At 46.7% G+C, this 15,404-nt stretch overlaps 2 protein-coding genes across 5 annotated transcripts; one reads left to right on the top strand and one right to left on the bottom strand.

Annotated features, from left to right (window-relative positions):
* The first annotated feature begins 349 nt into the window (after nucleotides 1-349).
* Nucleotides 350-6,856, top strand: klhl36 (kelch like family member 36). 3 transcript variants are annotated; one of them, XM_023351931.1, is made up of 9 exons: nucleotides 350-1,366; nucleotides 1,433-1,495; nucleotides 1,774-1,968; nucleotides 2,141-2,263; nucleotides 2,396-2,641; nucleotides 2,708-3,013; nucleotides 3,086-3,313; nucleotides 3,377-3,534; nucleotides 5,637-6,856. In XM_023351931.1, the coding sequence occupies exons 2-9, from the start codon at nucleotides 1,442-1,444 to the stop codon at nucleotides 6,178-6,180; spliced, it is 1,854 nt and encodes a 617-aa protein (XP_023207699.1). In that variant the 5' UTR covers nucleotides 350-1,366; nucleotides 1,433-1,441; the 3' UTR covers nucleotides 6,181-6,856. The 3 variants fall into 3 exon arrangements, with proteins under 3 accessions (XP_023207699.1, XP_023207705.1, XP_023207713.1); XM_023351937.1 differs by having other exon boundaries at nucleotides 357-1,495; nucleotides 2,420-2,641; XM_023351945.1 differs by lacking the exons at nucleotides 350-1,366; nucleotides 1,433-1,495 and having other exon boundaries at nucleotides 1,877-2,047.
* LOC102226702 (aldose reductase-like) lies at nucleotides 6,422-14,421 on the bottom strand. Of its 2 annotated transcripts, XM_023351969.1 has the most exons (10): nucleotides 14,204-14,421; nucleotides 12,847-13,017; nucleotides 12,661-12,777; nucleotides 12,335-12,412; nucleotides 12,100-12,216; nucleotides 11,854-11,966; nucleotides 7,776-7,863; nucleotides 7,612-7,695; nucleotides 7,033-7,115; nucleotides 6,422-6,965 (listed from the first exon to the last, which is right to left on the bottom strand). In XM_023351969.1, the coding sequence occupies exons 1-10, from the start codon at nucleotides 14,279-14,281 to the stop codon at nucleotides 6,932-6,934; spliced, it is 963 nt and encodes a 320-aa protein (XP_023207737.1). In that variant the 5' UTR covers nucleotides 14,282-14,421; the 3' UTR covers nucleotides 6,422-6,931. The 2 variants fall into 2 exon arrangements, 1 of the variants encoding a protein (XP_023207737.1); XR_002754385.1 differs by having other exon boundaries at nucleotides 6,949-6,965; nucleotides 7,033-7,695.
* Nucleotides 14,422-15,404: the final 983 nt, after the last annotated feature.

Here is a 15,404-nt window from a genome sequence, read left to right as displayed (position 1 = left end):
GAGGCATGCTGCTGTTAAACTGTACAACTACAACAAAACAGATTCTTTTAAATGTGAAAAATAAAAAGACTAATGGAAATAAAATGTCATTTTTAAAAGAAACTATGAATGTTATGGCTTTATTAACCAAAAATGTAACAATAGATTAATCAGTTTTCTCCTCCTCTAGTCTGAGAAGAAAACATTTAAAAATCATGACAATAAGAACCAAATAGCTTTCTATTCCACTCCCACAAAAACTTAAGATATTAATTTCATAATTATGTGTAAAGTTTTCTCTATAATGACTTTCTGCAAAAGAAATTCAAAATAAATATCAATTCCTACATTTTGTGACATTTTGAGATAATAAACATTTTTTCAGTTGAGAATTAAAGATTTTAGAGAGATTTCAAAAAGTGGATATTACACAAGAAATTTATTCTATATTGAAGTTTTAAAATAATACAATTTGGTCTTCTAACGGGATGATGAGTTAAATAATGATGTAATTTATTCACAAATACTGCTTTCTAAAAATCACCTCCATTTTTAAAGTGAAATAATTTTATTTTACAGAGTGCTTAAACGTTGCACCGTCACAAAAGCCCAATATTTATACCAACATGTTAATATCTTAATTTAAGATTTTAAATTTGTCTTGCATTTGTGACCTTTAGTTTTACTTTCGTTAGTTTGTGACTATTCTTTTTTACTTCTTCTTTTTTCTGCTGTTTATCAAATCAAACTTTTTTATTATTAATGTGCCCTGTCAAGTTATTTTCTTTAAATTTTCTATTAAGACTCGAACAAGCAACAAAACATTGCCATAAATTCGCCTTTTAACTCAAAACGTCACATGCAGCAATGGATTGTGGGTAATGCAGTTCGCCAAAGTCCGCCTGCAACTACTGACATGGTTTTTCAAAGTCTTGCTAACATTTTTAGTCTTGAACGCTCACAAAAAAGGTAAAACTTCCGGTTGAAATATTTGATTTAGAAATAAAAGAGACAGGAAAAAATGTTCCGATTTCTTTCACAAAATAAATATTTTTTCTCCTTCTGTTGTTACGTTTGTAGCTGCGTTTTACTCTGAATTAAATTATTTTTTAGTTTATTTTAGTTTTATGTTTTGATGCCCTGCGGGCTGTAGTACACATCATAGACTGAAGGGGGCCAAAGATGGACGCTGCCTATATCACCATGGCAACAGACTTTGTGAACATAAAGAAAACAAAAGAAAAAAACACAAATTTTCTTAGGACCTTATTTTGAAAGCCCTTAACGGAAGTTAACAGTAGAGATAAGCTGACATGAAAACTAGCAGCGGGTTTCCTGCTTGGCTCAAAAAGAAAATGTCCCCCTTCCCGGTGTGTCCCCGCCGCAGGTAAGGACTCTGTCTCCTCCTTGTTCGCTGTCTTTGTCTCTCAGTGTCTCTGTCTTTGTCTCCCAGGTGATTGTCATGGACGGACCGGACCATCCGGGTCGGTTCTGCCGGGTCAGCGAACCATCGCAGGTGAGAGCAGCCCAGCTGCAGCAGATACTGGGGCGTTTCATGGTTTGGACTGTTGCATTCTGGGTAATGTAGTTCTCCAGTCCCCTCTGGTGTTTTCATCGTAACTCCATCCTGTCCACCACCGAGTGCAGCTGATTGGTGTTGGTTGCCATGCCAACGGCCGTTACCTGACCATACCCTGTCTGGCCCGGTTCTGACTGAGCCAGTTCTGTCTGAGCCGGTTCCACCAGAACCAGTGCAGCATCTCCGGGTTCTAACGGGCCTCTGCCTCCCTGCAGACGTTCCGCTTCCTGGACCAGGCGCTGGAGGTTCTGCGGGGCTTCAGCGATCAGCGCCAGCAGACCCGGTTCTGTGACGTGGTTCTGGTGGCGGCGGGCCGGCGGTTCCGGGCCCATCGGGCCCTGCTGGTCGTCTGCAGCCCCTACTTCCGGGCCATGTTCACCCTGGGCATGAGGGAGGAGCTCCAGCCAGAGGTAGGACAAAACTATTCACACCGTGGAAACACTCAGATTCTGATGGGACCGGATGGTTCTGATCGGACCTCTGCCCTCTGTGAGTTCAGAGACAAAAATCATTTATTTCCAGCAGAGCCAAACAGACGTGTCCTAGTCAAAGCTTCATTAATCAGTTCTTGATGTGTCCCAGGTGCAGCTGGTGGGCGTGTCCTCTGTGGGCCTGGAGGCGGTTCTGGACTTCCTGTACAGCGGACAGCTGCAGCTGGACGGACAAAACGTCCATGACGTGCTGGAGGCCGCGCACCTTCTGCAGGTGAGACGCTGCCACGGTACCGGGACCGGGACCAGACCTGGTACCAGAGTCAGTGGGCGTGGCCTATTCAACGCTCAGACTTCCTTAAGTGAAATCTCCTCGTTTGATCCAGTGGCTGTTTCTCACCACCAGAATGTTCTGGTTCTGGTTCTGCAGCTGTGGCGTGCCGTGGATTTCTGCTGCCAGTACCTGGAGCAGCAGGTGAGCGAGGAGAACTACCTGGACCTGCAGCAGCTGGCCCGGTTCTACAGCCTGGAGCGGCTGGACAGCTTCATCGACCGCTGGGTTCTGGCCCGGTTCTCCAGGCTCCGCCTCACTCCAGACTTCCTCCAGAACCTTCCGCTGCACAAGCTGACCTATTATCTGTCCAGCAGCCAGGTAAGACTCCTGAACCTCAGGTCCAAACGTTTGGCACCAGTTCTGGAGCTTCTGGTTCTGCCTCAGATCCAGTACGACAGCGAGCAGAACCTCTTGCAGGCCGCTCTGCAGTGGCTGGGCCAGAACACGGACCGGACTCCCCAAGCCAAGCAGCTGCTGACCCACATCCGGTTCCCTCTTATGCCGGCCGGAGACCTGGTGGGCTGGGTTCTTCCGGCAATCCGGGCCCAGCTGCCCGACGGAACTGGCTGCCAGCAGCTGATGGAGGAGGCTCTGAGGTACCAGGCCCGGCCCAGCGCCCAGCCGCTGCTGCAGACGGACCGAACCGCGCTGCGGGGCGGGGTGGAGCGGCTGCTGCTTATTGGTGGAGAGGTACTGCCGCTTTCCTCCAGACCAACCTGAAACATGAGGTCAAAGGTTAACACCGGTCTGCGTCTCTCTGAGGTGGGCGAGCCGGGCCAGGACCTGAGCGGCAGCATGTGGCGGCTGGACGGCGAGTCGGGCCGCTGGGAGCTGCAGGCGCAGCTGCCTGCGCCGCGCAGCCACCACTGCCTGGCGGTTCTCGGGGGCTTCATCTACGCCGCGGGCGGCAGCGCCTCCAGGGACAACGACGAAGACGCCGCCTGCGACCGGCTGCACCGCTACGACCCGCGCCTTGAACAGTGGACCGAGGTCAGAGGAAGTCCCGCCTCTTCCCCGCTCAGAGCTTCCTGTGCTGACCCGCCTGTCTCCTAGTTTGCGCCGATGAACCAGCGACGGGTCGACTTCTACCTGGCAGCCGTTGGCGAGTCGCTGGTCGCCGTGGGGGGCAGGAACGCCGGCGGGGCGCTGGCGTCCGTCGAGTTCTACCGCCCTGCCGAGGACCGCTGGGCCTATGGGCCGCCGCTGCCCAGGTAGGGACCCCAGTTTAGGCGCTTTTCCACTAGCCCGCCTCTAACCGGTCCAATCCCGGTTCTGCTCGGCTGTTTAGAGATTTTCATACTTACTTCAGGGATAGAACCAGCAGCGCCCAGGGCGCCGAAACGATTTGATTGGCTGCTGGCAGCATTCACTGATTGGCTCGTGATTTACGTTTCCATGCCGACTGCTACCAGAGCTGCTCAGTCGGAGGAGCAATCAGAGTTTAACCAGCAGCAGCGCAGTAGCACATGCGCCAAGTTTAGCAGCAGAATGAATTAGCAGCGCTGCTAGCAGTTAGCAGTTAGCCGCTCTGAAGAACAGACAGCAGGAAAAACGAGAGAAACGGTGAAGCTGCTCAGCCATCTGACCTGCAGTTTAGCACAGACGGTGTGAAACACCAAAACTACATAATGTAAACTTGTGATGTGAATTTGATGTATTTATTTTTTATTAAAATATAATAAAGCTTTCAGATTTTGCATCAAATAGGATCGATTCAAGTTATGGATTTCAAAAGGATTAACTACCTATTATTCATTTGTCCACAAAGAGTTTCAGTTTTGAAACCTTACAAAGGATCATGGACTGGAAAAATATGATTTTTTTAGGTACCTGCAGGTGAGACATTATTTTCATAGACATTTTAAAATGATTCAAGTTTCATGGAGGTGTTTCTATCACTAATTAAATCCAGATCAGACAGCAGAATTATCTCTAAATTATATAATGCCATACAGCTATCTAAACATGGGAATACAGAATACATAAAGAGGAAAAGGAAATGAAGGTAATAATCTCACAAGAAGGCTGGGAGGAAATCTGTCAGCTGCAGTGGGTCTCCACCGGATCAAACACATGGCTGGAGTTTTGCTGGAAAAACTATTTTTTTGTTCCACCCATTCAGAGACGATGTCAAAGCAACTTGGTGGGTCTAACGGAGCCAAACCACTTCCATGTTTTTTGGACTGCCAGGTAATAAAACCATATTGGGAAGAGTTCCACAAGCACATTGAAAATATATTCAATGTAAAAATTGAATATATTATGTGCCCTGCCCTTGTATGCTCTTGTGGTTTTTATTGATCGAGATGGTGCAATCCCCATTATTGTTCAATTCTGTTCATTTTTGTTATTGTTTACAACAGAAATTAGTAAAAGTTTATAAAAGAAAATACCAGAAAGGCAGTATGGACAAAATCACTTGGACTCTCTGGTTGTATACTCATGTACAATCTTAAATGGGTAAAGCTGTAATTAATGAATGTGATGGAAATCTGGCTTTCTAAATAAAAAAATAATTACAAAAAAATATATATATAATAAAGCTTAGGCGTGGCTACTAGTTTTTATCTTCTGACCGCATTATCTAAATCCAAAAGGTTGCACATTTTAAAAAATAAAGTTCTAGAATGTAATTATAGTGAAATATTCAGCTGATCTGAGTCTTTATCATTATGTTCGGGCGAGCAATGAATTTCTACAAGACAAAATGAACTAGAAAATGTGCATTTTCTGCAAAAAATACAGTGTGAATGGTGTATGCTGAATGTTTTTTAAAAAACAGTATTACTAATACAAACAGTATTACCAATATGGAGGACCTAAATAAAAGCAGAAATATTTATGCTTTTATTTTGTATTGTCAGTTTTGGTCCTCCATATACCAATTGGTGCAGAACAGTTTTTTAAACCTATTCACTTTTCCCCAGGTGTTAAAAAGCTGTTTACTGCCCAACCTCAAAATGGCTGCTGCCTTGTTTCCTCCCTGACAGCTCTGAACCTGCCTGGTTCATTGTAGTAGACAGGAAATGACCTATGACATTTTATATTGTCATTCTCAATCCTGCCACAGGAGGGAGCTGTTGCTGTTAGTCCATTCATTTCAATGGGGCTGAAAAAATTCCAAAAAGCTGAATATTCTAAAAAGTATAAAGTTTATGAATACCAAAAAATATAGCCAACATTAGCAGAACAAGCTGAATGGTATAAAAGTTGAATAGTAAAAATGGCACACAGGATGCAGAAGAAGCCGCCCCAAAAAATATCTGGTCTGTTCTGCTCAATGATGGACTCTGAGGTTCTGCTTGTCTTCCAGGCCCACCTATGGCCATGCCGGCGCCGTCCACCAGGGGGCGATCTACATCTCTGGGGGTCACGACTTCCAGATTGGGCCGTACCGGCGGGACTTGCTGAGCCTAGACCTGGCCCGGCCCGGCGAGGCCTGGCGGAACCGCCCGCCCATGTCCGTGGCCCGCGGCTGGCACCGCATGGCATCACTGCGCCACCTCGTCTACGCCATCGGGGGCAGTGACGACCACGCCGACACCGCCGAGCGCTTCGACATCCTGGAGGCCGAGTTCTTCGACCCGCGGTCGGATCAGTGGACCCGAGCGGCGCCGCTACTGCGGCCCGGCAGCGAGGCGGGCCTGGCGGTCTGGGCCGGCAGGATCTACGTGCTGGGCGGCTACAGCTGGGAGAGCGCCGCCTTCTCCCGGGTCACGCAGGTGTTCGACCCGGATGCCGGATTCTGGTCCCAAGGGCCCGACTTGCCCATGCACACCGCCGGCGCCGCCGCCTGCGTGTGCATTGTCAGGGCGGAACCGCCGCGTCCGGAACAAGAGAAGAAGGAGCCGGGCTGAGGAGGTGGGAGAGCATCGCCGCCTTAGTTGCGCTGATTCTGCTGCTGCTGGGTCAGAACCACTGGAACCATGAGTTCTGCTCTATAACTTATGCACATTTTATTCTCTATTAGAACCAGGCCCAGTTCATCTGCTGCACGTCTACCGGGTCGGGTCGGTCCACCCAGCTGCCGCTTAACCTTCATTGATTATTGCAGAAATGCCTTCAAGACTTTTATTGTGAAAGAGCAGAAACAGGAAACCAGCTTCTTCAGATTTATTTAAGATCAAAGGAAGAAACAATCTGATCAGATGTTTGCTTTTTAAAATGTTTCCAGGAGAACTAAAGCGCTGCAGACGGTTCTGTTCCGGAGCGGTCCAGAACCACGGGAAGGAAGCAGGTCTGCAGGTCCAGACAGAACCAAGTAGCTTTTGATACCTTGTGGTTCTGTCTGGACCTGCTGCCAGGCATGGTAGTGGCAGCATCATGCTGTTTGAGCTGAATTGAATCCAGGTCTGTGGTTCCGGGTCAGAGGTCAGAACAGACTTTGTTTTTTAGCTCTAAGCAGAAACTCTGGAAGAATCAAAGTATAAAAAATTAATCGGGCGGTTCATCAGAACCAGCCAGACTGGACCTTTACACTCCAGAGGCGTTTATGTGCTCAGTACTGTAATAAAAGCATCAGAACCACCAGAACCAGGTTTTTGTTTCAGATTGGGTCATGTCGTTCTTCATCTCCATCATGCGGTCCGGCTGGCTCCGCCCCCTCCGTCACTCGAACGGGTAGTAGGGGTGGGACTTGATTCTGAGGAGCACAACCACAGTCAGCATGTGGACCCGAGCAGCCGGGTCCGATTCTGGTTCTTACTCACTCGTCCAGAGCGCAGGCCTTCCAGCCACGGTCCAGGCCTCTCAGGGCGTCCATGTCGTCTTCGCCGAGGTCGAAGTCGAAGACCTGCAAGGTTCAGGCTGGTTCAGAACCTCAAGGAGTTCTGGTAGAACCGGGTCCGTTTTCCCAGAGAGCCTCGCCCGGCGGCGCCGAGTCGGGGAAAATCTATGAAAGGTCGGCCTGCCCGGCGACGGGGTCGGCATGCCTGGCGACGGGGTCGGCCTGCCCGGCGACGGGGTCGGCATGCCTGGCAATGGGGTCGGGGTCGGCATGCCCGGCGACGGGGTCGGCATGCCCGGCGACGGGGTCGGCATGCCTGGCGACGGCATGCCCGGCGACGGGGTCAGCATGCCTAGCAATGGGGTCGGGGTCGGCATGTCTAGCGACGGCATGCCCGGCGACGGGGTCAGCAGGCGCGTCTCGCCGTTGGGTTTCCTCCCAGTCGTTCTCGGTAGCTGAATGAATCTCTGGCAGGAAGCTTTGGGCCGAGGCGGGGGCTCTCTGGGAGGATCTGAGGAAACGGTCCTAGGAGCGGTTCTGGACCAGTTCTGTTGGGCTCTACCTTTGTGTTCTCCAGGATGTGATGAGGTTTGTCACTTTTAGGAATGACTGGGATTCCCTGCTGCACATGAAACCTCAGCAGAACCTGCAAGGACACAATTCAGGTCAGCACACACACACACACACATCCTGCAGCACACACACACACACACACACCCTGCTGACCTGTGCCGGGCTGCGGCGGTGCTTCCCTGCGATGGCGGCGACCACCGGGTCCTGCAGCAGCTTGTGGGGGTCAGCCTCGCCTCTCTTCCTGCAGCAGAGCAGAGAAATAAAAGGTCAGCTGACCTTGGATTAAAACCCTCAGCACTCTAAACCTGAACCAACATTTTAACCTTTAAAAGGTCCAGAAAAACAGCAGCAGGGCCGACCCAGATTCACTCAGGGCCCGCCTCCTGTCCGGACTGCAGAGAATAATCTTATTATTTTCTGTAAAGTTTAAAGGAAATGTAAAGTTTTCTTTAAATATTAAATTCATTTACTTTATTGATGCTGAAAACATCAAATCAACAAACATTTTCTGCGGGGCCCCCTGGTGGCCAGGGCGCTTATATCTAGGGCCGGCTCTGTGAGGGCTTCAGTGATTGGCTGATCAGCTAGAGCGTTTTTCTCCACCAGGACGACTGCTGGCCTCTGTGGCTTTCTCTCAAACCGCTGGTCGGCATGGAGACAGAGGTTAGAGGTTGCTATGGCGACCCCAGGATGAACTCGGTCTCCCCAGTTCCTAAAGAACGTTCTCTTGTTTTCCCGTTTTTGCACAGTGGCCAAGATAAATAACTGCTGTATTCCGGAAGAACACCCCATGCGTGGTTTAAAAAAAATGGAGCTTACTTCTGCCGAATAAATTAAAGATATTTAACGAAAATTAAAGGTTGAATTTGTGAATCTGTTCATTTAACAGTTCAGTTTAAAGGCTTCAGTCACTGCAGCTTAACAACAACAAGACTGTTTCAAGTTTAAATGATAAACAGACCGACTTCCGCTTCCGGTATGCCTGAACAGAGACGCTTAGAGCTTCATACCTTAAATTGCCGTAAATCCACCTCTATAGAAAACTATATCATAATGACATCCTCACAAGACGACCAGAGGAGAACAAAAAGAGAGGAAAGATGATTCAAAAGCAGCTAGCGCTAGGTGCTAACTTAGCTGAGAAATGCTAATGCTAACATCATGGATGGAGGAGCTTTAGCTTTAGCTAATCACCTGCATGTAGGCTATTCTGACAGCTACGGTAATCTGATGGAACACCAGGTTAACTGTTAACAAGACGAGCTATAGAATAGATACAAGGTTAAATGGGATCACAGCAGATTCAGAAGGAAAAGAGATGATCCTTTTGTTACAGATTTTTAAAAATTTGCGCTGAAGGCATTTGGTCACAGAGCAACAGCACTGGGATCCAGGGCAGGTGTTCTGTTTATCTGTGCTACCCGTAAATCCGTCCTACCTTGTGGTAATGTGCACATCGACGCTACGCAGGGGCGCCGTGTAGGGGGGAAAGTTAGGACAATTCCCGGGGCCCCTGACCAACATGGGGCCCTCCACTATTTATTTATTTATTGTTCATAGAAATAAAAAAAATGGGGCCCTGTGAATTGCAAAATTTATCATATTGTATTTTCTCAGATTGTTTTTAGCAGTAAAAATTAAATGTTCCCCTTCCCAGACCAAAAAAACACACATTTGCCCTGAACCTCCTGGATCTGCAGGAAATGGTTCCTTCCTGCTTGACGGTGACGATGTTCAGCAGCAGACAGTAGAAAACAAGAACCACTGTGGCTGTTTCTATGCTGCTAAGAAAAATAATAAAGTCAGGTTTTCCAAAAATCGAGACAGAGGGAGAAAAATGTAAAAGTGTAAATTTGTAACCCAGTTTTTCTCTGAGAGGTGGGTAGACTGTGAGATTATCAACCATTTAGCATAGTTAGCTTAGCTACAGACTGTTTGCCTCCATTTCACTAACATTTAATGAATTAAGGAAAAAGATTACAAACATATTCATATATTTAACTTGAACCTTTTACCTCTTAACAACAGGTGAGTCAGTCAGCAGCAGCTCTGACCTCCTGACCCGTCCTCTCTCCTCTCCTGAGAGATAATCTGTGAAAAATCTATTTCCTCTGCTTTCTCCCAGTTCTCTCTAGAAACAACCAATCAGAGACAGGAGTGTTTTAGTGCTGTCAATCAATCTCGTGGTGCTGCTCAACCCTATGCTGTAGCTAGCGCAGCCTGTTGTGAATGCTTAGTCTAGTTAGCATAGCTACCAGTGACAGCAGATAAACATTTTTCCTGTAATGGTAAGTTGTTTTTCCACCATTAGCATATTTAGCAGCGAGTGAATGAGGTTGATTGATAGCGCTAGGACCCTCCTCCTGGTTCTGATTGGTTGTTTTGGTCGGAACGTTTCATTACTTTAGCTAGCAATAGCAGCTCGGGGAGCAGGTGGAGGAGATTGATTGTTTTCACAGATTATCTGTCTCATAACAAACTGTCATGACATGATGACAGCTTTAACAAATATGGAGATGTTTTATTAAAGTTATAAACTACAGATTGAATAAAATGCAACTACATAGCATTTATTGAGAAGTCTGGATGCTTCATGTATATTTTACATGTTGCCTCTGACTGTTGCTGGTGGGGAAACATTTCAGTATCTAAAACTAACAGACAACATTTAAGCAACCTACTGCGAACTGTATGTGGACTGTTGGATGTAAAATTCATGAGCAGTAAATATTGTGTTAGTTATCAGTACTGGACCAAAGAAAACAAGGCAGTTGCAAGCCTTTAAAATTGTTACACTTTTGATGGGTCAGATAGACTCAAGACATTGTAACAGCAGCTGCGTGGGGGGCCAATTTAATCTTTTGTCATGGGGCCCCAGATTCCTGGCAGCGCCCCTGATGGTACGTCACATACTTTGTCTGCAAAGTCATTACTGTAAACAAGTTATTATTTGGCGGTTAATCAGGACAAAAAATATGTTGTTTTTTGGGCTATTTTGTCCCAATACTTTAAAACATTTAGTTTAATTACACTCTTTTTTATTACTAAACTTTGCTAAATAGAAGTTAGCGATACTATGTGGGATTGATTGTAATAGCCATGTAATATTAATGTATATTAATCATATCCTATCATTTCAGTGACACATTGTGGGGTAATTTAATAAAGTCTGTCATACAACAGATTAATGCACAAAAAAGAGTCACACTGATCTGTATTTGTCTTTAATTTAATTCCAATAAAAACCTGTTTCCTCTGTCTGATGCTGTTTTATTCTTACAAACCTCTGTATCTAAAATATTTTAACAGGTAGGATATTCTAGTAAAGGATTAGTGCAAACATCTACAGCTTTTCATTTTAAACAGGTAGATGTTCAGATGAAGGAAGTGATCTTCTTGTGGTTTCGTCATGGATAGAAATTGTTCCGATGCTAAGCTAACCATAACTGCTAAGCTTCCACTTCAGTCACTCTAGTATTGTTATCCAATATATTTAACATTAACAACCTGCTATAGTTTTCTGACTGTAAACATGATGGTAGCAGTTTTGGACGGGTAGCACCGACAGACAGACTTAGCCATCTGTCCGTGCTACTGTAAAATCTGACGAGGTAGCACTGACAGTCACAACACCGGTTCTGTTTGGCCTTCAGCTGGTGCCGCAGCCGGCGAAGGAAACCAAATCAATACGTTAAGTTTTTTAAAAAACTGGAGGAGAGCATCATCACGGCGCAGTGTCCATTCCCAGGAAAGATTTCTAAATGCTTCCAGGCTGAATTTTCTCATTTTCAGTGGAACCATCTAGTCTTTGATTTCTTAAGCTAAGGAAAACGTTTCCTGTTTGATGTCCTTGTGTTGCTGTAACCATAGCAACAAAACAACGGCCAGCTAAACCAGTCCACTGACTGGCTTAAGAGAAGCTGGAACCACTGATATGTGTAACATATTTTTCTGTTAATATGTAGACAAAAGCAGCACAGCAATATTTTAATTGATATTTTTTATCTCCTCTAAACTGTAGAGAAAATATTTCCTAGGATTTCAGCTTGTTGAGATGTTCGTATGTTTGGTTTTACTGGAAATGATGTTTGTGACTTGATGTGCTAAATATGGAGAATGGAAACTTTTTTTTATAAATGATAAAATACAAGGAGTTAGAAAACTGAACAGATAAAGATGGCCGCCGCTCCCCAAGTTCAGATCAGAGGAGATCTAACAAACCGGCTCTTACAACTCTGAGGGTCTTCCAGGGGAGCCAAAGGGGCTGTAGGCCGTCAGCACGATTTTTTTGGACCTGCAGTACTCGACCAGATCCTTCTGGACCATGTAGGGATGGAGCTCCACCTGCCAGAGACACCGGATCAGAACCGGGTCCGAGGTGGACCGGTTAGTTTCAGATTACAGCCCTTATCCTGCCGGGAAAATACAGTGGAAGCAAAACATGAAATCTGGAGACATGGGCTGGTTCTGGCAGCACCTGGTTGACAGCAGGAGGAACCCTGCAGAGGGCCAGCAGGCGCTCCAGCTGCAGGACGCTGAAGTTGGACACGCCGATACTCCTCACCCTGCCGGCAGCCTGCAGCGCCTCCAGACCCTGGAGGGACGGGAGACAGACGGAAGGACCGGTCATTCATCAATACTTGATTTATTGATCTAGTTATGCAGATACGATGTTCAGTAAGAGTTGAATAAACATGGCCGCCGGGTCTCACCCGCCACACGTCCACGTAGTCCGTGTCCGACGTCACAATCTTCCCGTCCTTCCTTGGAAACAGATTGTCTCCCGATTTCTGCAAAACCAGGAAACATTTTCAACAAATCAGCTGCTGGTCCTGAGCTGTGGAGCTCTGCAGCTCCTCCAGAGCTGCCGGGAAGCTAACATGCTAACGCTGATCTCAGGACCTCTGTGTTAGCTCTGGCAATTCAGTTACCATGGTAACGGACGATAACGCTGCTGCTGAAAGCGCTAACCTTCCGGACAGAACCTGAGCTTCCTGTAAGAGCCCTCTGAACTCTGACCTCTGACCTCTGATCTGACCTTGAAGCCGACGGGGAAGTGGATGAGGTACAGGTCCAGGTAGTCCAGCTGCAGGTCCTGCAGGGAGCGGTTGAGGCAGACGGGGATGTCCTCGGGCTCAAAGTGCGTGCACCACAGCTGGAGGACAGAGCAGAGGAAGTTTAATGGTGGCGGCGGCAGCGGCAGCGGCGGCGGAGGCTCTCTCACCTTGGTGACGACGAACACGTCCTCCCGCCGGATGACGCCCTGCTCCATCTTGGAGCGCAGCGCTTTGCCAATCTCCACCTCGTTCCCGTAGCTGAAGGCGGTGTCAATGTGGCGGTAACCGGCGGCGATGGCGGCCTCCACAGCGGGCTGGACGGGCGCCTGATGGAAGGCCTGAGGCGAGCGAACGCGTCAGTCCGACTCAGTGACATCATCGCTGCAGCTAGCGACTATCACAGTGGAGATTAAACATGGCCGCTTTCTGCAGGTTTCAGACACCTGGACTGATGGGAAAGAAGCTGAGGGTGTTTGTGACGCTGCCGCCACTTCCTACCGCATCGGCAGCTTCCTGCAGGAAGACACTTCATGTTTCCCTCATGACATCACAGAAACAGAAGCTGGAGCTGATAACCATCGTCACGTCCGATTATCGATCAAAGAGGGTAGCTGATTTCCGTTTCCTGGGGGTCCACATTGAGCAGGGCCTCACATGGAACATGAACACCTTGGAGCTGATAAAAAAGGCCCAGCAAAGACTGAACTTCCTGAGGGTTCTCAGGAGGAACAGCATCAAGGAGAAGCTGCTGGTGTCCTTCTACAAGTGCTCCATAGAGAGCATACTGACCTACTGTATCTGCGTCTGGTATAACAGCAGCACTACGGCTCAAAGGAAAGCTCTCCAAAGGGTTGTGAATACAGCCCAAAAAATCATTGGCTGCCCTCTCCCCTCACTGGAGGACCTGCACAGCGACCGCTGTCTAAGAAAAGCACAACACATCACAAAGGACACTTCTCACCCCGGACCTTCTCTGTTCACACTGCTGCCTTCAGGCAGAAGATACAGAGCAACCAGAACCAGAACCAACGTCTCAGAGACAGTTTCTACCCGACAGCAATAACAAAACTAAATGCAATCAAAAACAACCATTAATCATCATAAATGATGGATGTGAGAATATGGCTGTTCTTATTTATTAGGGTTTTTTTTTTTTTTTTTTTTGCCAGTTTGTTGATTCTTACATTGTGTGTAAATTGTGAGACAGTTATTTTTTGTTTTTAAGCATATGCACTGACTGATGGCACCCTTTGAATTTTGTTGTTCTTGTGACAATGACAATAAAGATTTATCTTATCTTATCTTATCTTATCAAATTTTCAATCAGCTCCAACCACCTTCTGTCTGTGTTTACAGGATCTCAGGGTTTCTGCTGTTTTTCAGTTTTCTGGAAGTTTGTTCCAGATCTGTGGTGCATAGAAGCTGAATGCTGCTTCTCTGTGTTTGGTTCTGGTTCTGATACAGAGCAGAACCAGAACCAGAACCAGAACCTGGAGACACAAGTGTGTGTATCAGTGTGTGTACCTTCCATGTCCCCAGGCCCAGCAGCGGCATGCGGTTGCCATCATTCAGCTGAACGTGTCTGTCCTGCTGCTGCTCCATGCTGCTGTTGCTGCTGTTGCTTCAGTTGCTACGGCAGCGTTCCTCTTCTTCCTCTCTTCTTCTTTTCTGGCCTGATTTTGTTTGGTTCTGACCCCGTTTGTTCCTTCTCTCTGTGTCTCTCTCTGGTTTTATCAAACAGGAAGTTCATTATAGGGCAAAGGTCAAAGTTTTGCTCCTCCAGCAACTATTTATGAGTAAATACAGGAGTGTACTGGCTGGGTTCAAAGGTCATTGGCTTTAAACTTGCAGCAGGACACACACACATGTTTGCGTGGCTATCTTTGTGGGGACTTTCCATTGACTTCCATTCATTTCTAGATATTACAAACACACACACACACACACACACACACACATATGCGCATGCAGGGCAGTCAGATGACAGTGCATGTGTCTGCGCTGTAATGTCTTCAGTGGCCAGCAGAGGGAGTTAGAGTTTTTATTGTTCATGTTCACTAAAGTGGAAACAGCCTGCTATCTTTTCCATGACCTTTCACCCTGGTAACCATGGTAACAGACTTTGGCCTCAGCAGGTTTCTACCTGGTTATATAAAGACTCATAAATAAACAATTAAAAAAACATACACTCAGTTGCACATTGGAGTACGATATTTCTGTTTCTGCTAAATACACAATTACATAATAGTTATAATCCTGAACAATATATTATTATTTTATTGTTAGTCTTGCATTTTTAAATAAATGTTTAACTTTTGGAAGTGTTAACATCTCTCTGGGAAAATAAAGGTTGTTTCTATGATATTTTATAAGAAACAAATCGCAGTCAGTCTATCCACTGGTGTTTTTGAGCCACGCCCACTAAAGCAGGTATGACCTCATATGGACATCTGTCCCAGGAAATCTCCATTGTTGATTTTCCAGCTTTCCTAACTGGACGCTGATTGGCTGCTGCAGCTTCTCATCACACAGGAAAAGACTGAGATTGTCTCAGAGAGGACATGTGAACTTTGACCCAAACTCAGCAGAACCCGAGTCACTCCACAGGATGCCGGTTTGTTAGATCCCCAAGCTGCTCCAGACTTCCTTCTCTCTGGTTTGTTCTTCCCTTCATGGTTTGAAGTTTCAGACGGAGACTTTATCAGTGCTGCTCTCATTTTAATCA

This window comes from Xiphophorus maculatus, chromosome 2 (assembly GCF_002775205.1).
Source record: "Xiphophorus maculatus strain JP 163 A chromosome 2, X_maculatus-5.0-male, whole genome shotgun sequence".
Classification (NCBI taxonomy): domain Eukaryota; kingdom Metazoa; phylum Chordata; class Actinopteri; order Cyprinodontiformes; family Poeciliidae; genus Xiphophorus; species Xiphophorus maculatus.
The sequence above is the reverse complement of the archived record's forward strand: the minus strand, read 5'-3'. Positions and strand labels throughout refer to the sequence as shown.

Bases quoted from the DNA above. Each gene is read 5' to 3' on its own strand.
- klhl36 (XM_023351931.1), top strand. From the start codon at position 1,442: ATGGACGGACCGGACCATCCGGGTCGGTTCTGCCGGGTCAGCGAACCA. The intron at 1,969-2,140 runs GTAGGACAAAAC...GATGTGTCCCAG, and splicing joins GGGAGGAGCTCCAGCCAGAG to GTGCAGCTGGTGGGCGTGTC. The intron at 3,014-3,085 runs GTACTGCCGCTT...CGTCTCTCTGAG, and splicing joins TGCTGCTTATTGGTGGAGAG to GTGGGCGAGCCGGGCCAGGA.
- LOC102226702 (XM_023351969.1), bottom strand. From the start codon at position 14,281: ATGGAGCAGCAGCAGGACAGACACGTTCAGCTGAATGATGGCAACCGC. The intron at 7,696-7,775 runs GTCAGCAGGGTG...GTGTCCTTGCAG, and splicing joins ACCGCCGCAGCCCGGCACAG to GTTCTGCTGAGGTTTCATGT. The intron at 6,966-7,032 runs GTGAGTAAGAAC...TGTGCTCCTCAG, and splicing joins AAGGCCTGCGCTCTGGACGA to AATCAAGTCCCACCCCTACT.